The sequence below is a fragment of the Nanorana parkeri genome, unplaced genomic scaffold (genome assembly GCF_000935625.1).
Source record: "Nanorana parkeri isolate BGI_ZX_2015 unplaced genomic scaffold, ASM93562v1 scaffold525, whole genome shotgun sequence".
Classification (NCBI taxonomy): domain Eukaryota; kingdom Metazoa; phylum Chordata; class Amphibia; order Anura; family Dicroglossidae; genus Nanorana; species Nanorana parkeri.
The window spans coordinates 643,448-669,888 of record NW_017306793.1 but is presented as its reverse complement, the minus strand read 5'-3'; the positions used below and the strand labels follow the sequence as shown (position 1 = coordinate 669,888).

General features: G+C 41.1%; 1 protein-coding gene across 2 annotated transcripts in view; it reads left to right on the top strand.

Annotated features, from left to right (window-relative positions):
• AP2B1 (adaptor related protein complex 2 beta 1 subunit) overlaps positions 1-26,441 on the top strand; it is a 99,292-nt gene that overhangs the window by 65,285 nt on the left and 7,566 nt on the right. For both annotated transcript variants that reach the window (XM_018561467.1, XM_018561466.1), the window contains 6 exons: positions 626-667; positions 4,666-4,812; positions 8,701-8,846; positions 10,655-10,784; positions 13,827-13,911; positions 20,703-20,789. In XM_018561467.1, coding sequence (XP_018416969.1) covers positions 626-667; positions 4,666-4,812; positions 8,701-8,846; positions 10,655-10,784; positions 13,827-13,911; positions 20,703-20,789 — 637 coding nt within the window. The remainder of the gene's footprint in view (positions 1-625; positions 668-4,665; positions 4,813-8,700; positions 8,847-10,654; positions 10,785-13,826; positions 13,912-20,702; positions 20,790-26,441) is intronic.

The following is a 26,441-nucleotide window of genomic DNA, read 5'->3' as shown; positions in this document are numbered from 1 at the left end:
CTCGGTGAGGGAAAATTCCCTTCACTCTCTGTCTAGGTGATGGGTGTCAGATGGAACAGGAAGAACAGAGAAATTTTCTCTATGGGGACGTAGAGGCTCGGCTTTCCTCTCTACACCGCTCAATCAGCCTCCTGTGACAGAGTGTCAGAGAGAAGAGCAAGGTACACACACTCAGCGAGTTCATCTCGCTGAGTCACCCCCATTCATTCATAGTTGTAGTTATAGTAAACAAACAATGTTCTCATGTTATCAATGAACAGGAACACTCATAGAGGATTACTGTTCATTGATAACAAGGGACACAGAAAAAGAGATAGAGGACTTTGTGTTCTCAATCTATTTTAAAAGGGAAATATCAGGGGTCTTATATATATATATTTTTTGGTTTTTTTTATTTTCACAGATCCATACTTAGTGTTTAGAGAAAAAAAACATACAGCATGTTAAAGAACCTTTCTCTAAACATTTTGATGTATCATTTAGATATGGATTTGTTTACTTTATAAAGCTATTGTCAGAAATATTCAGGACAATGTTTACTTACCTATTTAAATCTAGCCAATCCCTACTCTACCTGTTTTGCATTTGTTTTTTTTTTAAATTTTACATATGCTTTCTCTTCCAGTTGGGGAGCGATCTTGGAGGTGGCATTGGTGGAAGTCCTGCGGTACGATAATTATAATTATTCTCTTGGATAAATGTCTTTTAATTTTGTCAGCTAGAATCATTCTGTAAATATTAAAATTTATTTTATTCTGCCTGATTACATAATCCTGAATTGTCTTACAGCTAGTTAATATCAACCATTATAGGGGGGTAACAGGCAACAACTGCAGAGCTGAAATGTATATGTATGTATATATATATATAGAGAGAGAGAGAGCGAGCACCTGAGCATGGCTCAGGCATATTTAGTTCTATATGCTGCAAAGCCAACTTCCTTCTGTATTCTATGAACATTTAGAAGCAAGATGCCTGACAGCTGGCAGCATGCATGTGGTGCTTACCCGTGGGCAGTTACTGCTTGTAAAGTAGAGACCAAAAATAACCTAGAGATTGTGCTATACCACTTCATTAATTTACTGGACCTGGGAGCTCCTAAAGGAAGCATGGACAGAGTGATGGAGTTTTAAGGAAAGAAACGATGGAAAACTCTACTTAGCATACTGAAACCTTATGGAAACCTACTAAAATGGAAAATACTGAACTACAATGATCCTAATTTTATTTTGTACTCGCATTGCAGTATTGGGTTTCAGTAACTAAGTTCCTGTCTTTTTATGCAAAGAAATAAAGCAAGAAAATCTCCATAAAGAAGGACACATACAGGAGTAAAAACTTTACAAAGGTTCTTTCTTCCACATTCTACCTTCTATCTTCAGCCCCTTTAGGATAGAGAGATATATATACGATATATATTATGGTATCATATGGCTTTCATGTTTTTTACTTATTCTATTGGGTTGTACGTGAATAAACTGTTTTGCAAATAATAGCTAAGCTACATATGAGCATTTTAATACCTTAATTGTTTAAGATCTCTTTACTACATGGGTGGAAAAAAATAAAATGTAATTTGTTTGAGCCATGCTGCGAAAATTGCCATCTTTTGGTTGCTTCAGAGGGGGAACCTCCTTGACTTTGTAGTGTCCATGTGTGCATGGTCATGAAGTGCCCCAGTCATACACAAACATTAGACACGCAGTTGTCTAGAGTGTCTACAGTCATCAGGGTTCAGTATGACGCAGTTTATGTTAACAGTTAGACATTCACTTTTATTTTATTTTTTTTCCTTTTTAAAGCAGAGCTGATCTCTATGTGTTGTAAATAAGGCAGCTGTCAGCTAGGGGTTAACATCCTACTACTAAGTGATGTTAACCTGACCACAGCTGCGCCTGATAAATGGTGGCTAGAGGGGAAAAGCCTAGGAAAACGTGTCAATTGGGCATCATAATTTAAACACTTATGACTGCTGCCCACAGTAATGGAAGATGCAAGTAACTTTCACCTAGCTTTTTTTTTTCTGTAAAACTGGAAGAAACTGTAAACAAAACAGATATTCTCTTTTTTTTTCTCAAGAACTTTCTCTTTTGAATAACTAATTCATCCTTTTTATCTTTCTGTGAGAGGTTTTACTTTCTGTTTTGTGTAACATTTTCACGTAACTTTTGTTTTGGAACGAGTAGGGAAAGTCAGAACCTTTTAGATTTTACTTACTGTCTGGGTATTGGTGGGAATGGAAATAACTATTAATACCTAAAACCTCACCTACCCTATATGTGTGCCAACTGGAGATTTTCTGTCTTGGTCACTGTTGTCCCTGGAACAGGAAGTGAGGGAGAGCTGTAAAGATCTGATGAGGGTTTTAAAGTGTCACTAAACTCAGGAGTTAAATCTTAAAAATGCATTCAAGTACAGGCAGTCCCCGGGTTATGGACGTCCGACTTGCAGACAATCTGTACTTACGAACGGGGTCCACAGTTCTCCTAAATGTACCGGCAGCCGCAGGTACATTTAGGAGAACTGTGCCTGCAGCGGCCTGTGTCCCCGCTGCTCTCCGCGCCTGTGTTGGTGGTTATCCAATAGCAGGCTGGCTATGGCACCCAGCATTAAAATAATTAAAAAAAAGTTTAAAAATATGAAAAAATTTATTAAAAAAGAAATGTAAAAAAAATGTAATAAATAAAAACCAAAAATGCAAATAAATAAAAAAATACAGTTTCTAAAATCAAATTAAAAATAGAAAAAAACTTTTTTTGTTGTCATTTTAAATAAAACATTTTTTTTATTATATTATAATCTTCTGAACAAGGGCAACAGACAGCAAAACAAACGTGACCCTTCCCTATGCTATCCAAAACAAAATAATGTTTTTTTGGCTGCAGTTACACTTAAAAAATGTACCTGTTCCGACTTACATACAAATTCAACTTAAGTACAAACCTAAAGTCCCTAACTTGTATGTAACCCGGGGACCGCCTGTACCTCCACTATTAACAGAAATGTATCTTGTTTGTGAATTACTCAGCTGTAGATTATCCTTCTGGAGGGTGGCTACTTTTGTTCCCCATGGTCCCTGTGTGTGTTGTAAAATAGCCACCGCTCCAAGCTCACTCCTGTGATGGACTACAATCTCACATTTAGTTTATTCATTTTTATTGACGTTATTGTCCATCACGGCAGAGAGCTTGGAGCGGTGGCTACTTTACTACACACATAGGGACCATGGGGAACAAAAGTAGCCACCCTCCAGAAGGCAGGACAGTGTCACCACCAATTCAGAGATGATTTGAGGATCTACAGCTGAGCGATACACATATTAGGTACATTTTTGTTAATAATTATGGTACTTGAATTTATTTTAAGATTTAACTCTTCTCCAGTCTAAAAGCTGAACTACTCATTTTAAAGCTATTTCAAAGGTGAATTTTGAATACACCTAACTGTTTCAACTTTAGCTAGCAATAGACAGGCAGATGTCACCCCAAGAATGGCTGGCAGTGAAACATCTGCCGGCTGCTGTTACTTGCAAGACTCGCCTGATCAAATGAAGCCTAATGTGCCGTTAACACCTTCCTTCCCTGTTTTTATTAAGAAGAGTGGCAGATCAGCCCGGTCATGCAGTGTTTAATCTAGCAAGTTGGCATCTCTAAATGAACAATACCAGGGCTAGGGGTTACAGAATGCACAGAGTGTTTTTAAGTAGGACATGCACTAATACTAGTATTGGTGCCGATACCAAGTATTGGGGGTGGTCCAAATGCTTCGATACTTACCCCCGATAACTCGAGTCAGAGTGAGATTTCCTTTGACCGGCAGTGCCATGAGGGAACACGGCGCCTGCTCCATGCCGATTGGCCGGGAAGCAGTCTTCCCAACCAATCAGCATGGAGCTGGCTTCCCGGTTAATCAGGAAGCCGGGCGGTGGGTAATGAGTCGGGTCCATTCTGTTTGGCCGGCCCAACGCTGATTGGTTGGGAAACTGGCTTCCAGCCAATCAGCATCTAGCCGTCCAAAAAGCATAGAGTCAGCTTCCCGGGCAATCAAAAAGCCGAGCAGCAGCTAATGACATGCCACCTTGCTTCTTGATTGGCTGGGAAGCCAGCTCCATGCTAGCGGATGTAACTGTACTCGGTGTCGGCGAGTACCGAAAGATAAATATTGCTACTCGATACTGAAAAACCGGTAGCGGTGCATCGCTATTTATAAGTAAGAATATATTAAAATAGCTACAAAAAATTTAAAGGGTTATAACATTTAATTATGTAGGTAGCTGTCTCTACTGTTGCCAAGTTATTTAACCACTTTTTCGCATCCAGAGCAGTTTTTCATTTTTGCACACTTTAACATCTGAATTATTGAAAACAGCTAGAAAACAGCTTAAAACCCCCAAAAAGAGGCCCTGTAGAATAACAAAATGCTATGTGCAGTTTTTTTATGATGCACAATATTTGCGCAAATGTTTGCCTTGACTTTCTTTCGGGAACTTCTACCATTTATGATAAGGCTTTAAGTTTAGCTTCAGAGCGAAGGAAAAGATAAAATTTCCTGTGCAATTGAAATCCGGTTACTAACATGACGTTTCAGTTAGAAGTAAATAGGAGGTATTCCACGCAGATGTACAAAAATTTACATAAATAGTGTTTTTGTCTTTTTTCTTTTTAGGTAGGACAGACATTTATTCCTTCCTCTGTACCAGCTACTTTTGCTCCTTCGCCTACTCCAGCTGTGGTCAGCAGCGGACTCAATGATTTGTTTGAACTTTCAACTGGCATTGGAATGGCCCCAGGGGGATTCGTAGTTCCAAAAGCTGTAAGTACCACAGATCTTCTATCACAGCTATTTCCTCATCATTTGCTGCATAGCTTTATTTTTCCTAGTCTAGTTCACCACGTTCGAATGTAGTTATATTCCTCAGTTATATTTACTGGTGTTTTGTCATTAAATTATAACATAATAGGGGAAATTTATCAAAGCAATTGCGACAGTTATGGCCTCTTAGATCATTTTTTTTAATGTGCAAATCTGTTTAGCCGCTCCTTTTAACATGTTCGCATGTTTTGACCAGAGCTTGCGCTGTTTTCCCGATTTGCGCGTGTTTTGCGAAAGTTCACAAATGTTTACATCTGCACTTGTCCTGCGGCTGTCTGAAACTGGAGCATCACCTAACAAAACAATCGCACCTTAAGAAGTCCCCATGACCACTTCTTCAAGATGTGACAGTTAAGCTTTTTGCCTGAAGTTACAAGGCTTCTTTCCTGGAGTCGATTTAACCTCATTTATGAACAATATTACACTAGCAATATAAATATGGCGCAAATATATCCCATGGGACCATTTGCAAAATCAAACACTTGCTATTGCTATGATAAATTCCCCCCAATGTATCTAACCTTTTTCATGCAGTGCACAGCAAGTGTCTGCAACAATTAGGTAATCATCCCCTGCAGTGAAGTTTAGCAAAGTTGTTTAATTTCCACATGTTAAAGTCAATTACCTGCACTTAGAGAGAGCTTCTGAATGATACATAAGAGAGATGGCAGGGATTGTTATGTTACACCCCAGGGACAATATGCAAATAGGAATCTCCTGTCTTAAAACAGACTGTTTTGAAAATCCATAGTCCGCGCAACAGGCTAGTGCCCTGAGGGAAAATTGTTTAGCAAAATACAGTGCATGTTGCGGTTTTGTTTTAATCATTTATATAGTCCCAACATCTTCTATGATGCTGTACAGAAAATACTGAGTCATGTTTATCAGCTACTGCTGCCAATATCCTCCCTTCCATCCCGTCCTGAATGTTACAATCTAACTACCCCATGGACACACATATAGAAACAAGTACCTAGTATGCCAGTGTTGAGCATATGATACACAGTTGCCATGTTTTCTGCAATTCAGTAGTAGGTCAGTTATGCCAAACACGTTCTTGAATACACAGCTAATGCCCAACCTGACACCATACAATGCTCGTAATTGTAGATTACATATTTTCTACTGTCTTTGGAAAACAAGTAAAATCATGTTGGCAATATCTTAACAGAATCATGTATTTTCCATTGTAAAAGGTTTAAAGTGTATGTAATTCCCAACAATAAACTTTTCTTATTTGTTCCCTGTGGGTCTGTTAAATATACCACTGAAAGTGTTTTGTTTGAACGGTTTCATAAGAGCAAAAGAAGTGTGCACAGGACAGCTTTGAAATTCCGACATGATCAACAGGTCATTTTTTGCAATGTCAAGGAGTCCTCCCAGTTCTTATGAAGAGGGGATGGGATTTAGTAATTTGACAAAATACAACTGGGAGGGCTGACATCAGTCAGTCCACAAAAATGCTGTGTGTTGTCAGCCAACAACAGGAATTAGGAGCTGAGTGCATTTCTGGCAGATCAACAGGTATTCCTCTGTACTTGCAGAGTCTTTAAAGGACTAAAGCATGGGGAACTGTGCTTGTATTGCAGAGATCTACTGCATGTTTTGTATTTTTTATTTTACCCTGATACACTTTAAATGGAAAAGCTCTTTATGGGTAATGTTCAGGGGCAGAGCTAAACTGTCCTCACCTTTCTCCCTGCTAATGAATACTTGGTCTGTAGTAAGGGTGTTTTTGTTAACATCACTTCAGGCACATACACTGAAATATGCAACTAGTAACAGTTAATTTACTGGCAAGATACATACTTCATTGTACTGTCATTTATAGTGCTCAGTGCGGGTTAACCCCATTATCACTTGTGTCTGAAACATATTCTTGCCTATGCATTTAACAGCAAGTAAGCAGATGAAGATTCTAATCCAAATTATAATTCAAATTGGAATCAATAAATTGCTATCTCTGCTTGGTGATTTCTTTTCTTTACAAACTGACAAATATCTTTTGTTGAATTGATTTTTTTCTATAGTCAGCATTTGGTACACCATAATATGTATACTGTTTTTAATTTTATCTGGTAGATCAGAGACTGTTAACCAATATCTTTATGTAAAAACTAGGGGTCTGGGTTACGTAAATTGCAAAGTCCAGCCAATTGCAGCCAAGTAGGTTTTAGCTTCTGTTTTCCGACTGGCTCTGGGAAATGAAACATAATATTTGATTGGTTGTTGTAGCAATACCTCAGCTTTTCTTTGGTTGTTTTCCTAAATTGGCTCTCCTGTGTAACACAGTCTTTCTTCATCAAAGCTGAATAACGTGATAAGATTTGTAATATTAGCACAGTTAAACCCCCCTGATGAAGATGCCTCTGTTTAATATGTAAACACGGGGGGGCGTGGCTTGGCGCATGGAGCGGTGAGACGTGTATCGGCTCGTCTCCCGCTCAGGGGCATATCTTACTGCAGGCAGCAGCGGCTTTCTCCCCCACGATCACCGGCAATGAGCGACCGGAGGAAGAGGAGTAAGAAGCAGGCTAAGAAGGGGCCTGTGCCGCGGGAATTGACCCGATATTTCGCCCGGACGGCGCCCGCGGCCTCTCACGCTGCCTCCACACGTGCAGCCAAGATGGCGCCGCCGGAGTTATCTCCGGCACACTCGGACGCCCCACACATGGAAGAGGTGAGCCAGCCACAGGAGAGACACTCGCCCCAAAGCCCAGGGGGACTGTCCCTTCCCTTCTTCTCCAGAGACCTGTTGGCGCTGCAATGAGGTAAGGGGCACGTATCTCCACATTTGGTGGGCGTGTCCTATGATTAACTCGTTCTGGCAAAAAATATTCGCGATTTACAATCACTTATACGGAGACACCCTAGTACCCTCACCGGCTGTAGCATTACTGTCACTCCTGCCGGGCTCCCGGAAAACTCAAAAAAACATGATACTTAGACATATCTTGTCTGCAGCTAGGCAGGTGATCCCCCTACATTGGAAACAGGCTGGTACTCCACCCATTTCCCAATGGGTTAGCCACGTTAATGATATCATGCTTATGGAGGAACTGATAGCGACTGATGCTAATGCCTTTCCCAGGTTCATGACCCAATGGAGTGTATGGATTCACTTTTCCTCCTCCGCCGACCTACAGTCCTACCTCTAGTGCAATGCCCTGAGGGCGAAAGGGACACCTCAAGTCTCGATACACAACCTCAGCTCACAAGCCGTGACCCCCTCCCTCCCCCCCTAATCCCCTCCCCTCCATCCCCCTCTTTCTTTCTTCCACATTTCTCCCCTCTCTTAGTTTACCTCTTTCGGTTCCCCTCCTTTTCTACAACTTTCCTGACATATCAGGATATTTGAAATGTTGGGCCAGAGAAGGTACCTGCCAATGTTGACATGAGCTACAATTTTTGAACATACACTGGTGACACCCACCGGATCTATAATGTACACACAGTCATCGTGGTGTTGTTCCTCACTATGGTGGACTAATGTGTAACATAGAAAGGCCTTAGCTTTTCGTATTGTGTGACCGAACCTAGGTCACCCTCCCATTAATGCGTGAATGATCACACCAGTACACCGTTGCTCAATGCATATATTCATGTAGCCTGATATCCTCGATGTATATGTACTGATTGTACTTTTTGTACCCTTCTTGAGTTTTGATACTGATTGTTAAGGAACTGTTAAAAAATACTAATAAAAACTGATTCAACACTAATATGTAAACACTTTAATTCCCTTTGAACACATTTTATACAGCCAACATCGATGTGGTCTGCTAATTGCGTAACGTACTAGTAATTGCCATATGGGTTCTTTCCTAGATTTGGCTGCCTGCTGTAAAAGCAAAAGGACTGGAGATCTCAGGCACATTTTCCCATAGGCAGGGGCACATCCACATGGACATGAACTTCACCAACAAGGCTCTGCAGCACATGACCGATTTTGCCATCCAGTTTAATAAGAACAGGTAAGACACATTTCCATGCTGGACAACCACATTACAAATGCTACATTGATTGATTTCCTGTTTAGATCAGTCAATGTTCTTTGTATAACAAAAAAAAACGTTTAAAAACACAGCGCTTTCTCCCTGTGGTATCTCCCCCGTGTTCCCTCAGTAGACCAGATGACAGCTGCAGTGAATAAATCAGAAGACCCAAATCCTCTCGTCTGAAAATTGATTAGCTAAAAGACACCGCGCTTTTTAGTCTTTTAGCTAATCAGTGTTCTTTGTATACTACTGTCAACTGTGGAAGAAAGAACTCTTGATGTTATTTTTTTATTTTACTTTTTAATCCATCCTGTGGATATTGTCAGTAATTTCATTGTATTTTTTTTTAGGTTAAAGTAGAAGTCCAGTCAAATCTTTTTTTTCTCAATAGGGAGGGCAAGGGATTAAAACCACTATGTAATTTGACTGCTTTCCAGGGCTCTGTTAGATAGATTTTTCCCTTACTTCCTGTCATGCTGATAACATTTCACTAGACGGGAAAAGATGATATCCGCAATCAAAATGTTTTTTGTATGGGAATATGAGTATGGGAAGGCTAGACCCCTAGTCAGCTTTTTATTGACAGGGGTTAAAACCCCCAATAAAATCTTTTTTTTTTAGATTAAGGATCCACAGAAAGAATAGGAACACAAGTATTAGAGGGAGGGCGAAGGATGGACCAGAGGATTAAGGCAAACAACACAATATGAATCGAGTATTTTGTCTTTAGACATCTTAGTATTGATCACTTAACGAGTGCACATTAAAATAAGATTAGAGTGAGGTATATACAAAGGAAGTGGACGGGGAGAGATGGAGTTTGGGCTATGGGATGATAAAATAACACTAGAGGTGTATTTAAGATATTGACTTTTTCCTCTCCTTCAGAAGAAGACATGAGCTGTAGATTGAATGTGAGAAGAGAGTAGAGGTGGGTGTGGTTGAAGTTGTGTGGTAGCGAAAGGTAAAGTAAAGGTTGTTTGAAATGGAGCAGATGTTTTTTAATTAGAGATATGTATAATTTATGTTATTTGAGAGATAGAAAGATGATATATATCTCTATATGTATTTTGTAAAATTGTATTGTATTTAAGTGAAATAATAATTAATAAAAACATATTAAACAAAACAAACAAAAAAAACCATATAAAATAAAACATGTTTTCTGGACTTACACTTTAAGTATTATGACTTTGAATCACACGTATCATTTAAATTGAATACCATTAACTTGGCACATTGTAAATAACACATCAAAGCTTACATTTTTACATTCCAAGTGCTAGTGTAATTTTACAACTAGTATTGTGAAAGCTTTTATCCCCATCTAACCATATTCTGTTTGATGTTTGGGGATACTGTTGGGCTTAGGGGACAAGGCTGTGTGTTTTGTCTCTGCTTCTGACATGAATTTGCAAAGCATTTATAGGTTAAGGAATGCAACATTTAGATAGCGAGTTGAACTGTATGGAGTGGCGTTTATTGTTCAGTTTGTTTTATTCAGTAGGGAGCTTTTATTCTTAAGGGCAGTAACAAATAGTCAGAATTTACTCTGCTAAGGCTAAACTAAACCCCTTGTAATTTGGTGCAGCCGGCTGACAAGCAGGTTCTTCAGAGCAGGGAATGCCTCATTGAGCTGGAAATTCTGGATCTTACTATTGGAGAAATAGGGTGAAGGATGGCTAACTATGTAATGTGCCAAGCACATTAAATAAATTCTGTTGAGTTGTGTTACTACAGTTTGTTTATGTGATGTTAGATTTTTCCCTTCTGTGTTCTCTCAGCTTTGGAATGATTCCAAGTGCCCCACTGGCTATACATACACCCCTTATGCCGAACCAAAGCATTGACATTTCCCTCCCACTCAACACCCTGGGGCCTGTCATGAAGATGGAGCCACTTAACAACCTCCAGGTAATTAACTGCTTTTAGTAGTACTGTCATTTATGTATGATGTCATGTGAACTTGTAAATGGTTACCTACAGTATCCTCTACACTGGCACATTGGGGTGATTGGTGCTTCTGGCTTTCCTTTTACTATTTAAATAAGAAGCCAGATCTCAGCAGGCGTTGTAAGCATACACAGTGATAAGGAAATACTGTGTACGTCCAAGGCTGGGGCACACATCCACTTGAGCATATTCATTGTATGGAATAGAAGCTCAGATGGAAACGTTGTTTCATCTATTCCCATTGAGCCATCTGCTCACCCCTTTCATTCCTGATCATTAATGAAGCCATAATCCTTTTCATAGCATTTGTAAGATGTTCGCATGACACTTTTAAGTAAGGTTCCTCAAATGTTGGGCAGTCATGTGCCACCATCCCAACCACTTTCTGAGTACTACCTATAATATCTAAATGTATCTAATGTATCATGTTTACACACCACAAAAGGAATATGGCATCACAGACAGACAGTGTCTACAGAGACTAAATATAAATATCAATTCTTCATCTTACAAGCTCTGTTACATATCCGTAGGCAATATAGGTCAAATACAGAAATTCAAGATCACGGAGTACACAGGACTGTGTAAATAACCACTTTTCATAAAAAGCAAAATGCACCTCCAAAGAAAAGTAGCATACACCGCCACATCTCTGCTTTATCTATACTATCTGTGTCAACACAGTCCTGTCCAGGAAATTATTCACAAATTAATACTCCTCCTTCCCTGTGGGTTTTGTATGCATTCCATGGTATGCTCCTTTTGCTCATGCCAGCATGCAATAAGACTGCTCTCTACTGTAAAATGGCCAATGGAGCCTGGGGATGGAGAGGAGAGATTTCTGTGCAAAATCCATAAATCAGGCTTTTAGCAGGTGAAGAATGTACTTGTATTTAGCAGAGCAAATTGAAGAGAACTGAATTTTGTTTGTGAATTGCAGTACCTCTAGTGCAGGCGTATTGAATTAAAATTCAAGGTGGTCTGGTCAGTAAACGTTTCTTCCAGCAGAGGTCTGAATCTCATGTTGGTGTCCTCATCAGAGTTCCCCCTTACATTAGTAACTAATGTAACAGGGCAATCTAATGGGAGCAAGTAATGTAAGGGGGTAATGTGATGGGGACAACTAATAAATAGTTGTCCCCATCAGAGTGCTCCCCTAATTGGTTGGCCCATTAGAGTGCCCTTTTACATTAGTTGTCCCCATCAGAGTGCCCACTTACATTAATTTTCCTATCAGATGGGCACTCTGATGGGGACCACTAATGCAAGGGACACTTTGATAGGGGCAACTAAATGATATTGTGCCCATCAGAGAGCCCCCTTACATTTGCTGCCCCTATCAGAATGCCCCCTTACATTAGTAACTAATGTAAGAGGGCATTCAGATGGGGGTCAACGAACCTAAGGGGGCAGCCTCATGGGGACAACTAATGATTTGTTCCCACACACACACACACACACACACACACACACACACACACACACACACACACACACATTAATTGTCCCAATCAAAACGTGGTAATAACGCCTTTGCGCGCCATAACGATATACCCCTTTTAGTTGAGTGCTGGAACAGCCTGTGGATAGTGCCACAGCATACTAATAAAACATGTGTTGTCAGCACACCTATTAGCTTCAAAATGTCGTCTTTATTGACGTTCTTGTAGTGTGAAGTGAATGCTGCAAGACCATCAATAAAGACAACATTTTGAAGCTAAAAGGTGAGCTGACAACAACTCTCTTATATCTCTCCGCTGATGCTGCCTCGTTAACAATTCAATTTCAGCAACCTTTCGGGTCGGGCTAGCGATAATGAAAGTTTCATTTCAACGATTCTGCTGCTGGTGAAGTGTTGCAGGTGACAGCATTGCATGTTTGAAATGGCCCTTGAGGTGTAAATGTAGGCAAACAAATACACAGCTGAAGCACATATCTAACATACCACAATATATTCCAGTGGACCAGTTTATTTGAATCCAGAAAAAATTATATTGTCTGGGAAAGTATGCTTTAGTTGGAGGTACTCAGTATTTCCAGATGACCGACTGGAGTGATGGGGAAGCAAAGGAGCATGTGGTGGGTGTGCATCTATGCAAACTTGTTGGTTTGACCTATATGGGCAAAGCACAGGTTCACTTTATTTTTTGTATCCTTTCTATTAGCTATTTTGCATGTGTATAAAGTAAGTTTTAACCATAAGCGATTATTATTATGCTTTCATAATGATCTTGTGGATAAAAGGTTTCCAGTCTGCTCATTGTGTACCAGTCAGCTATTATGCGGAGTGTGACATTGACACTGCTAAATTACCCAAGATGTAATTGAGTTAAGGGGGCTAAATTACTGACATTATCATACACACATCTTCAGCAGAAAAAGGAGATTGCATAGAGCACAATGTTCCAATGTCATATATCTTCTGATATGCCTGAGTGTTTTTGTCCTGTGGCCTGTGATCGACATGGGGAAACGAGCATAACCCTTATATATTCACTAATATGAGAGCAGCCCATCCCCTCAATCCACAGAGCTTCTAGCTCCCGGGTGTGTTCTTCCACTGGGCTCACTACACTGGATTGCGTACATGGCTATCAGTATTTGTATAGAGTTGTCATAATTCATAGTGACAGGTGCTATAACCCCTTCATGGGATTACATGACAAGACTGCCACAACACAACAGTGCTGCAGACTCTAAATTTGCGTGATGTGAATATGCATGGGGACATTTATTCTGAAAGCAGAAAATACATTTATGTATGTCTTTATGTTTGTGGAAAAGTACTTAAAGATCCATTTAATCCAGAGATATAAAAGAGTAGCCATGTCATTCCTGTTGATGTAGCAGGGAGAATGATTTAGAAAGAGCCCAGTGAAGCGCTTAAGAGTTTACAGATGTTGTGAACCCTTTAAATCATCCTTTGGATCTCTGTTGGCAGGGGTCTTAGTGCTAGTTGTAAATCTAACATGTTAATTCTTGGTTTTCTCTTGTGCCTGATAGGTGGCTGTGAAAAACAACATTGATGTTTTCTACTTCAGCTGTCTCATCCCTTTACACGTGTTGTTTGTGGAAGATGGCAAAATGGGTAAGAGACAACTCTTGTGCTTCCAGGGGTGTTGTGTCAGTTTAATCTTATTATGTCAGGGGTCAGCAACCTTTTCCACATTAAGCATCATTTTTACAAGTATTATACAATCGTAAGGTTAGTGAGCAACAGCATGCTGTGGTGTACATTCTTTTTCGATATTTGCAGTAATAGTTCTTAAGCTCATTAATTATTATATCCTAATAGTCCCAATTTTTGCACCTTCAAACCTCAAATCAGCCCCAATGCATGCGCTTTCAGACAGATCAGCCTTAATGCATGCACTTTCAGACCTTAGAACAGATCCAATTTATGCCCCATCAGACTTCAAATCAGCCTCAATTCCTGCATCTTCAGACCTCAGATCAGCCCTAATGCATGCGCTTTCAGACTTTAGATCAGACCTAATTTATGACCCATCAGACCTCAAATGAACCCCAATTCCTGCACGTTCAGACCTCAGATCACCCCTAATGCATGCGCTTTTAGACCTTGGATCAGACCCAATTTATGCCCCTTTAACCCTCAAATCCGCCCTTCAGACCTCAGATCAGCTGCAATGTCTGCACCTGCAGACCTCAGATCAGGCCAAAATGTCAAAAAAGCAAATTTTTGTCAACACAGCACACCACAAAGTAGGGTAGTTGCCTCAGTGCATTGGATTGCTGTCAAGAAGGATGGCATTGTAACGTATGTTAACATGTGTTTCTCTAACACATGCAATTCCATGACACCCAATGCATTCACCTTCACATCTCACAGATCAGCCCCAGTGTATGCACTACAGACCTCAGATTAGCCCCATTGCATGCGCCTTAAGACTTCACATAGGCCCGAAACCCTATACCCTCAGGTACCACAGTAGGCATGCAGGCGGGCTTCTCGCACACATTAGGCCGGACTCACACCTAAGCGTTAGCGTTTTCGTATGCATATATTAATTACGCATGTTTTTAGGAGCAAATTGTGATGCATTAAAGTCAATGGACAGAACGCATGCATACGCACGTACAAACGCGAGAAACGTATTGCACCGTACGTTTTCAAGCGTTTCCTATTGAGTATATCGGGCCAATAGGAGCTGAGATCTTCCAAAAAGAAGCTCATGTACCTTTTCCGGCGACAGGCAGTTTGCTTATTGCAACAAAACGCTTAGGTGTGCAGAGGGGATATATGAATTAATGGAATTTTTTCGGTGAAGCTTTTGGTCAGGCTGAATCCACTGCGACTCATATCCTTATCGTGAACCAGGCTATGTGACATCACGCAGGTGGGTGGGTCAGAATTTGTAAATTACAGCCTAGGGAGCTGTCAGTTACAGCCAATGGCAGGGGCTGCAAGCGCAAAAGGGGTGCCAGGGTTTGCCAGTGTCTGTATTATGTACCTCTTTGTAACAGCAATTGTTTGCCAACTACCCTGTGTGTTAGATTATCCTGAAGTGTAGATTGTACCTTTGCAGTCAAATTTGAGAAACCCCTGCCATCTGTACCATGTTTATTTTAAGTGCATTAGCATGGAATGTATCACTCACTTTCTGAGGTCTGAAGGTGCAGAAACATTGCTTCCCAGCAGCATTACATAGTAGTGGAAAGCTATGGAAAAATTTTTGGCAAATGAAAAGGTAAGCAGCAACTTTTAAATATTTGTAAAGTTATGCTATCTAAATGGGCACATGTAACAAATATAAATTAGGTGGTATCCCCAACTGGCAGCAAAAGTGGAAATACACTTTACGTATCTCATAAAATGTGTACCTTCTAAATGTACATTTGTTTTTTTGTAAAAAAAAAAAAAAGTAGTAGCCATTGATGTTTAGTTTTGGAGAAAACAAATTAATTATTAAAGCATCAGGCTTTAATACCAAGTTTAAATTGACAGGCACGAATGCCTCTTGAACCTTTGAGATTGTTTACCTGGAGTAAACGTAACGCTAGTAGACAGGTTTTATGATAACACTGTGGAAACTCGTGGAATGAATGCGCTTAATGTGATCTTTTCGAAGAAGGCTAATAGTGTTTTAAAATTGATATTTATTCAATAAATTAGGTGTTCAGTGCAATACCCATTACAACCAACCAGGATTCATCTTATTTGTTACGGCACTCTGTGATAATGTTAGGGTAATGCACATTTTATTGCATAACCCCATAGTCAAATTGATGTAAAAGACCAACTATTTCCAGCCAGAAATATTGATATAGATTGCAAGACCTCAGGGGCAGGGCCCTCCTTCCCATCTTGTCTTGAATTGTATTATGATTGTAATGTCTTCCTTCCAAACTGTTGGCGCTATATAAATCCTGTATAATAATAATAATATAGAGATTCACTTTGTAAAAGAGATGAGAGATTTAGGCATGCATTTTATTTGAATTCACTTTGCATCCTGGAACATTTATAGATGATATATCTACACACACAGGGGTGCGCAATTCGTATCGCCCGATGCCTGGGACATGCAGTTCCTGGGCGCCTGGCAGGTGTTTTTCTTCTACATTTAGCTCTGCTGCAGGCAAGCAGGGCTAAATGTAAAGCAGGGGAGCTGTTTTATGCAAGTGAAAACTTGTCATATCAGCACCACTCTCTGCATGATTAGAGGACCACCCACCAAAAAAGACTATAGAAGACCTAACACATCACATGACTGACCTAAAGACTTCTGAAAATGGGAAATCTAAAAAGAAAAATTGCTGCAACTACCGTCCGATTGCCCTTTTTAATGTGGACCTCAAGTTGTGCGCTAAAATATTGGCCAACCGCATCTTGCCTTATATTGGTACTCTTCCATTTTGAACAGGTTGGATTTATTCCGTCCCATGGCAATACCATCCTGGTTTTGAATGTAATTCATTCCGCTTGTAAATATGCTTGACTGTCGATGCTTTTATCTGTCGACATGGAAAAAGCTTTCAACAGGGTGGACTGTAAGTTCGCCCAGTCCACCATTCGGCATATTGGACTGGGGGGCCAGTATGTGCTCATGGATTTCATCTTTATATTCTTCCCCCACTGCTGCGGTTAACATCAATGAAACGCGTTCGGATTACTTTCCCATCTCAAATGGCACCCCGCAAGGATACCCCTTGTCACCACTTATTTTTGTTTTGTCGTTGGAGCCTTTTTTGTGCACAATTAGGGTGGATAACTCCTTAGTTGGAGTGTCTATGCCCTCGGGTCCACAAAAGTTGGCGGCGTAGCCCTAAGACTTGCTTTTTTTTCTCATCTCGTCCCCATTCTTCTATTCCTGTGCTGCTACGTGCCTTTAAAGTTTATGGTAGTCTATCTAACTTTTTGATGAACCCTTCCAAGTTAGAGGCACTTAATATTCCTTTGCCCTCTTCGGTGCTATTCCAGCTTCAGGAATCTTACCACTTTTGATGGGCGTCTCGTTACGTTAAGCTGTTGGGCACGCATATCGCCGTGGATTTCTCGCCTCTGTATGCAGATAATTTTGCTGCCTTACTGTCTAAGATCAATGGGGATTTATCTCAGTGGCAGGAACTTACCTTAACATGGTTCGGGTGCTGTGCTGCTTTCCAGATGATGGTGCTTCCAAGGATCCTATACATGTTGCAAGCTCTCCTGATCACACTGCCTTCCCACTTTTTTTCTCAGGTACGCCGGCATTTCCTTGGGTTTGTGTGGGCACGTAAACATCCCCGTCCCATCTTAATCATCTGGTGGATTGGTGCTGTCATTCTCAATGTAAGGGATGGGTGTCTATGGAGTTCTGGGAATCTCGTGCCCCTTTAAGTGGGTTGCCATGACACTCTTCCCCGATCCCCACTCTTCGGTTCTCTCTCACCCTACCATTGTTCTGACATTCTAGAGACATCTAGGGGGACCTCTGACCTTTCCCTCGACGCCTGTGATAGGAGATCTTGACTTTCCTCCAGGATTGGACAATGGTAATATTTGCAGCTTGTTGCCTGAATGCAGGGTCCGTATGGTGGATTTAATCGCAGACTGGGATGTCGCAGGAGGTGATTCGAAACTTGCTTTCCCTGTCTTTTGGACAGTTGGCGTGCGTATCAAATTGGGCATTTCCTTCCTTCCGTTTATGGTTTTTGGTGGTGGATTAAATTTATCGCATGGAGGACATGACGGCTTCCTTGCACAACTCCTAGGAGAAATTTGAATCCACTTGGATGCCTTGATCTCACTACACTTTGACCCCTGCGTATTTTTAGGAATTTTTGTCTGCTACATTCTCTTGAAGGGCTGCAGGTGGTGGGGCCCTGGGGGATAAACCATGGCTGTTCCTTTTATTTTTTGGTTTTCTGTGCTTATCCTTTTTTCTGTTTTGTCTTGTACTTCTTCTCTTTTTCAGTCCAAGATACCACACTTACGTAGGGCCTCTCTTTCCCCACTAGGATTTTCCTGGATGATGGGATTTGGCTGTAGGTATTAGCTGCAAGTGGTGGGGTGAAGGGGTTCCCATGGTTTTTTTTATACAGTAGCATTTGGGCAATGCTGCTCATTGTATTTCTTTGTGAGCGCAGTATTGTATTAACAATATGCTGTACTTTATGTTCTTTGCATTTTGAGTGCTCGCATCTTTCCATGCAGTGGATGTTTTGCAGTATTGATAATTTATTTACCTATTTGTGCTTTTGGATTGATGTATTTCTTCTATTTTGCACCTTTGTATGTTTTTGTCTTGTTTGTTTTTCGATAAATGGAAAATTAACACACACACAAATAATTTGCCAAAACGTACTGCTGGGGATAGCTCCAGGGGAGAAAAGCTTTAAGTTAAAATGTGTCTCTAGCCAAAACACTCAAAGGGGAATTTATCAAAACTGTAGCAGACAAAATCTGGGGCAGTTGCCTAGGGTAACCAATCAGCTTCTATCTTCAATTAAGATTTGAACGAGAGAAAGAAAGAGAGAAGCTGATTGTTTGCCATGCACAGCTGCTCCAGATTTTGTCTGCTCCAGTTTTGATAAATTCCCCTCAGAGCAGGTTAGAATTTAAACCTCTGTTAGGTTTGTGTGCGTGTGCTCTTCCTTTGGAGATTCACCCTCTATTTGTTCTGGTAACCATTGTCACTGAGACAAACGTGGATGGGGAGTCCCAAATGTTAGAATTGTCACTGGTACAGGAGGTGAGATCTTCCAGTGGAGGAACAGCTTTCACTCTGGAGAGATTTCCTCTTAATTCTTATTGTGCTTCTGGGATAGGGAAAGAAGGGAAGGGAAACAAAACACAGGAAAAAATAGGAGTTTGAACCTCTCTCTAATATCCAAAAGTAGAAAAAAAAAAGTTTTGCAATGCATTAGATACGCTTTAACTTTTATTTTTATGTAGACAAACCTGTCATTTAGTTCTACTAGGTCTTTAGGCATTCTAGCAAAATGACTGTGATCTATGCTTCTAACAGCAAATAGACGACAATGGCTTGTAGGCTGAACTATGCTATGGAAACTGGTTGCATGAATGTGAACTTTTAGAATCCAGGCGTTGTGTAACATCTAGCTTTACAATGGCTTAATTCAAGTTCCATTATAAATGACCGAGTGCCCTCACAATGAATGTGGGTTAAAGAGACATTGGTCTCGAATCTATTGTGACGCAGGATGAATCATTTTCTGCAGAAGTTATTTCTGTTATTGTTTGTCTTGATAATCTGACCTGTTACTGACACCAAAGCCCTGTTATGTGCACCTTCATGCTCGCCTGCTTTGCAAACATACACACGGGGCTGGGGGCAGTAACAGCAAGGTGTCCAAGTCCTAAGCAGAAATTGTGTGGTTTTAATGTTTATGTACAGTGGTAAAGTAAATGCCATACCATTTGCATCAACTGTCTTCTTGCTTTCACTTAAACAAATTATATTATATTAAAAGGTAGCACTGTAGCTACATACCATTACTTAATGAAAACCTGTATGTATACAAATATGGAAGCTTCAATTGCTGACTTGTTAATGAAGGTGCAGGCTCCAAGGCTGTCACGCTTATTCTTGCAAATGACAAGTAGCTGATTGAACAGGCTTGCAAGTGTCTTGACCCCTCACATATATACAGTGTGTGTATATGTATGGGGTATATTATTCATATTCTAGTGTGTGTATCAGAATAAAATAAAGAAAAATTCACATTCATTACATCTCTTGAATACATGCACATAGGGCCGTCCCAATAATGAGGCGGCCTGAGGCTATTGCCTCAGGCGGCATCTTTTTGGGTTACCTGGGGAGGTGGCAGGCAGAGCAGCATGGCCGCTCTGCTGCACAATGTTTGCAATGTGCCTGCTTCCCCTCTTCCAGCCAGAGCATCCCAGGTTGCTAAGAGCCGGGCGGGGAGATGTGTAAGGACCATAAACCTGCAGGGATGTAAAAACAACAGAAAACGCCATCTCACCGTATTGTTAAATGCAGGCACTGTCTTTAGAGGGGCCAGCACATATCCCTAGTTCTCTTCTAGAGTGCCTTGGGAGCCAAAATCCAGGATTCTTTGTTATTCAGAAACTGACTCCGTCTCGGAAGTCATCCAAGCTGCTTCATCAAGTACCATACTATTGGTTCTTCAATGTGATGGGTATACTTAGTGGCCGATTGTGAGACATGTTTGGGGCAAATTACTACAGAATCACTTCAGCTATACTACAGATTTTAATTTTGTAGTATTTTCTTTTTGGGGGGTGGGGATTGGTTCTAGGTTATTCTTTGACATAACCCACCTGAGAGCTGAATGACTACACCTGCAACTGCAAATGGCCATGCTAGTGTCTTGTTCATTTACAACTCTTACAGACAGTAAACTCTTTGTTGTCTATTCTTTATGTAGAGCGCCAAGTTTTCCTGGCTACCTGGAAAGACATACCTAATGAAAATGAGCTACAGTTCCAGATCAAGGAGTGCCATCTGAATGCAGGTTAGTTACAATTGTTCTTACTAGACTGATAGTTCACGTGAGGTGAATAATCTGTGTTCGCTGTTTGCGGTCAACATCTGTTGCTGGTATCGGTAGACTGAAAATTAACATTTATATAAAGCTGTAGAGTTTACAAGTGTGTTGGAAAATAATATTACCCAATGAGCAGCTGGGGGGAACAGGGGATACGTATGCTATAAACCTCTGGAGTACCCTTGCTGCACCGACTGCACTTGTGTATCAGCCCTTCTGCTGATCTGTGAAAATCTGGAGTAAGTGCTCTATCTGTACTAAGCCTAAAACATGCATAAGTAAATGGCATATACCTCTGTCAATACACCTGCTGCAATTGGCACTGTACTAATAGGACCACGTGTTCTGCATGCAAGTGTCCGTTTGGCCTATGTTCAACATCCCATTTTCCAAAGCATTATATTGCATCTGCTGTTTGCTTGCTTTTGCTGTACAGTGGTGACATGACTGTTTTTGCAAAGCACAATAAAGACCCAGGCAATGGATGCTTAAAGTAGAACTATGGTCTACAACTAAATATAAAAATATAATGCAGCGTGACAAGTCAAGTAATGTAGTGTTGATTATTTTGACTAGCTTGTTTAGAAATGTCAAAACGGTAAATTTGATATGTGCATCAACAAGGCTCTTTCCTCACTTCCTTTCATCAGGTGTTACAGCTGTAATGTTGTCACCCATTGCATTGGCTGGGTTCCCTAGAACTACAGCTCTTTGCAATGATATTACAGCGCACTGTTCTTTCATCCTAGTCCCCACTAGCAACCCCCATATGTAACCAAGCTTATTTCTACCTTTCCCCACCTGCTAGACCACGCTTATGTTCTTCCATAGTGCACAGCATTATGGGAGATGTAGTTTTGCTGATAACAGAAGGGCAACCTGATATGTTCTAACATGCATAATCCCTTCTACCACGCCATACTGACTTGGGCAGCGGAAGTGTGCATTGACATTTATGGAGTACATTTCATCACTAAAGAAAGACTTCTGGTCACAAATTAATATTTTGACAGTAGTGCTGTGACTTATCAGTGAATAGTGTTGGTCATAAACAGCCCTTGGTTGTGCTTTAATAAAAGATTTAACATTGAGCCAGGGAAAAGGTATTGCAGATTGCACATTTGATGGGCAGTCAGATGGGCCCTGCTTTGCTGGACACAATTCCGCTGTCCCACACACACACCGGGGTAGAAAACTGGCAATCAGGTTTTCTCAGTTGAAAAGGTCTGTAGTGGGCCCTTCTTCTAGAGAGGGTTATCAGATGTGATCATCTGATAACTTGGCTTGCAGAGGATGGCAATAGGGCTAAATGTAGAACAAAAAAACAAAACACCTGCCCAGCGCCTGGAACTGCATGTCCAAGTCGTCGGGCAACCCATATTCCACACCCCTGGTCTGTTACTGTACTTGGAAGACTTATTTTGCATGGTGTAAGTCCCTAGGGGTATACTCTTGTTCTTTTTTTTTGTTGCCCATATCCTGACTTTCTCCAACACGTGGTGGAACAGTGGTTTACCTTGAGCACAATTAAGGGGCAGGTGTCAGGTTTGGCAGACATATTTCAGCGTCCCCTGGGCATCATGTCGCCCCTCCAGTTAGGCCACCATCACCACTGTGGGACTTTGACCTGGTATTGTCATTGTTGTCCAAGATATTAGGGAGAGGGAGATTCCACTGTTAACACTTTCTCAGAAAGTGGCATTCCTATTAGCCATTACTTTGGGGAGTTTCAAAGCTGGCAGCATTGCCTTGCAAGCCTCCATTTTTGGCCTTAAATAAAAATTCAGGTCATTTTGCATCCAAGACTCTCCTTTCTGCCTAAGGTTGTATTGGTCTTTCACGTGATTGAAGACATTGTGCTCTCATCGCTTAATCCCAATTAAGGAAATTGCTTTTCATTCTTTGGATGTAGTAAGGGTGCTTAGGGGCTACTAAAGGTCACATGTAAGTTGTAGAGTATACACATTTGGTATTATCTCATACTTGATACAGCAAACTAAGATCTAAACATACATTATCATGCCCCAAGAATTACCGTTTGCAGTCACATCGCATTCTATGAGATTAGCAAGTTCACCCTGGGCTTTCCACCATCAAACATTCACTGGGGCACATTAACACATGCAAAGACTGCCACTTTATTGATGAATATTGCCCTGTGAATCTCCAGGGGAGAAAAGGACAGAAATTTATATTTGACAAGGCAGGCAAACAACACTCATCTAACGTTTTTCAAAAACAACAACCCCAATTTTCTAAAACATACGGAGTGGAATTTCTCAAAACTGGAGCAGACATGGCAACCAATCAGCCTCTCTGTTTCATTTTCAAATCTTAACTGAACAAACTGAAGAGAGAAGCTGATTGGTTGCCATGGACAACTGCTATGCAGTCTGTCTGCTCCAGTTTTGATACATTCCCCTCACAGTATGTCAAACTTATATTTTTTCCTTATCTCTTTATCATCTTTCACTGACCATAACTCTATCTAAATAGCATCAAGACCCCAGCGGTCAAAGTTTCCTGGAAAGTTGGACAAAATTTGGGCAACAATGTCCACATGCTCTCCTCTCTCAATATCACCTCCCAGAAAGTGGCCCTATAAGGTCCTCACCCGTGGTATCTTGTTCCCTATAGAATAGCCCTCTCAGTTCTTTTCACCCCAATAACTGTTTTAGAGGCTGTCACGTCACAGGTGATGTCATGTGTAGTCGTGCCCCTTTGCAATCAGGTTTTAGAAAAAAATGTACAGACTCCTATCAACTTTGTCCCATGCCACCATCAGAGGGGACCCATGGCATGCATTGCTGTATAACAATTCAGAACAACTAAATATGTACTAGTGTAAACTCACCAACTTTGTTCTACTGGCAGCCAAGCAAACCATTGCCCATTCATGGGAAAAAAACAGGCTTTTCCATATTCAGAAGTTAAAAAAAGAATACATAGGTTTATGATAAATGAAAAATGTACCGGTTTGCTAGCTGACTCGCATACCAAACGTATGAGAATCTGTCACGCCATGGATCTCCCACGGCCTCCTCTCATTAGACCAGCCAACACTTCTTTTGACTTCATCTTTTGAGTCAGTCAGCGATGTAACTTAGTGCTTCTGCTTGCCTACCCCTCCTTTTTTTTTCTCTCCCACACTCTGCTCCGTTTCTGTCCTTTCTCCTACACATTATTCCCTACCTGTATACCACATCATATTCCTATAGTGTTTATGACATTCATTATTGGATATAAGCCTCATCTCATATGGTCTACAGATGTCAGATTACAAATAAGCCCAAAATTGTAGCGGAAACATTTTTATTGCCATTATGAAAATGGTTCATTAAGAATATTCTCATCTTAAAGCTATATGTTTCCTCTTGTTCGAAGTGTTTGTGTGTGCATATATGTATATATATTAGGGATCCACCGTTAGTTTTTTTGTTACCGAGTGCGAGTACTGATATTTTTTTTTTGGTACTCGCTGATATCGAATACCAATTTCGGAAGTCCCATTAACCTCCCTGGCGGTATGATTTTTTTCTCTTTTTTTTCCTTTTTTCATTCTTTTTTCGTTCTATTTATTTTCGATTTTGTTTCATTTTTTTCTTTTTAATCTGCCGTTGGTTCCGCCCCCCTGCGATGCGAACGCTCGCAGGGGATGCAGGGGGGCCAGCATCGGCCGGAGGATACAGCGTGGCTCGAGGGACAAGGTAAGAGACGTGCTGTGTTTTCTCGAGTGTGGCTCGGGGGTTACCACTTAATAAAATTAACCCTGAGCCACACTCGGGAACACCGCCAAGAAGGTTAAGGAAGGCAGGTGGTGTGTAATGACTCGCTGCCCGGCTTCCTGATTAGCCAGGAAAGCAGGTAGTGTGTAATGACTTGCCACCCGGCTTCCTGATTAGCAACGAAGCTGTCTCCATGCTTTCTCGTCACTAGGTGACGAGGAAGCATGGGGCCAGCTTTAAGGCTAATCAGGAAGCCGGACGGCTTGTAATGACTCGCCACCCAGCTTCCTGATTACCCCGGAAGCCTTCTCCATGCTCTCTCGTCACCAGGTGACGAGGAAGCATGGAGCCGGCTTTCTGGCCAATCAGGAAAGAGGGGGACGTGTAATGACTCACCACCTGGCTTCCTGATTGGCTGGGAAGCCGGCTCCATGCTGCATGTAAGCATCTGGAGCATTTGGACGAGTATGAGTACTCGGCCAAATACTCGGTATCGGCACTGATACTATTATCGGTATCGCTGCATCCCTAATATATATATAATAGACAGTTCTGCCTTCCCTTCTGTATTTACACAACATTCTAAGATGTATGTACTTTGCATTTGAATTGTTGCATCTGATCTCTGTACTTATACTTGTTACTGTCACAATACAGACATTCCTCGGTTAACGACTTACCTGCTTTGCGACCACTCGCACTTACGACGGACCGCCGAGCGACCTCCGACCTCGCGTGTCAGCGTCAGTGCGACGTGTCGCCGGCGGAAGTGACATCCTCCGATCTTCACTGCGGGTCCCGGTAAGTATTTTAATTGCCGATGTACAGTACACTGTTCGGTACTGTACATCTGCAACGCTATACAGTACTGTACTAATGCAGTACTGTATAGAGTTCCTCACTTAACGACCGATTCGTTTAACGACCTGGTCGTAGGAACGGAACTCGGTCGTTAAGTGAGGAATGCCTGTAATAATTTTTCACATTTTAAAACATAAAAGTATTATAATGGAAAACTTGAAGTGGGTTCTAACCCCTCACCACTCTATCCAAAACTAAAAAGAAATGTTTCAACTTTAGAAACACCTTATGCTTTCGTCAACTCTTGCATAACCAAATCAGGTTAGCCAATGACGATTTATGCTGTGTACGCTTTTAAAGCTAAAAATACGGAGGTTGCCATTGCTGACCTCGTTTGTAATCTTAGTTCATTGGCCATCCTAGTAATTCAGTAGCTACAATATGTTCTCGGTCACTGACCTGGAAGAAGCATGCAGCTCTGACTTTGCTTTTAAAGGAGGTGTGCAATGACAAGTCCTGTGTTTCTCGCAATATAGGTTTCCTTTATAAAAGGGATTCTCTGTCTGCAATGCTGCCCATATAAATTGTGCAGATTTTATAATTATGCAGACTGGCAAAAGGACAGTATGTTGACTTAATCTTGGAGAGGCAAACTGTGTCACCAATCCCACTCATGACAGTAAACAAGCATAACTAAATCAATCTTTCTACAAGGACAGCCTTACCCTTGTTTGTGCTAACTACGTTTGAAAAATTAAAATGATGCTGACTGTCAGAGATGTATTTCCTTTACTAGCAATCACTTGTCACATAACATCCTGTTTTCTTCCATCATCGACCAGTTGTCATTGTATTAAAATATCTTGAACCCTCATTTGTTGCTTTCCTACACGTGTACGTGTGTGCAGTCTATTCGTCTCCACCTGTTTGCCCTCTTCCCTGTAACAAGATGAAGAGTAGTGAGCATTTGCGAAAGAATCACTGCTGATTCCAGTTCAGTGGCTCTGCTCTAGCAGAAAGAGAGAGAGTACACAGGAGAGAGGATGGCTGCTAAAAATAGCACAGGTCATGTGACAATCTGCTGGCATTACAT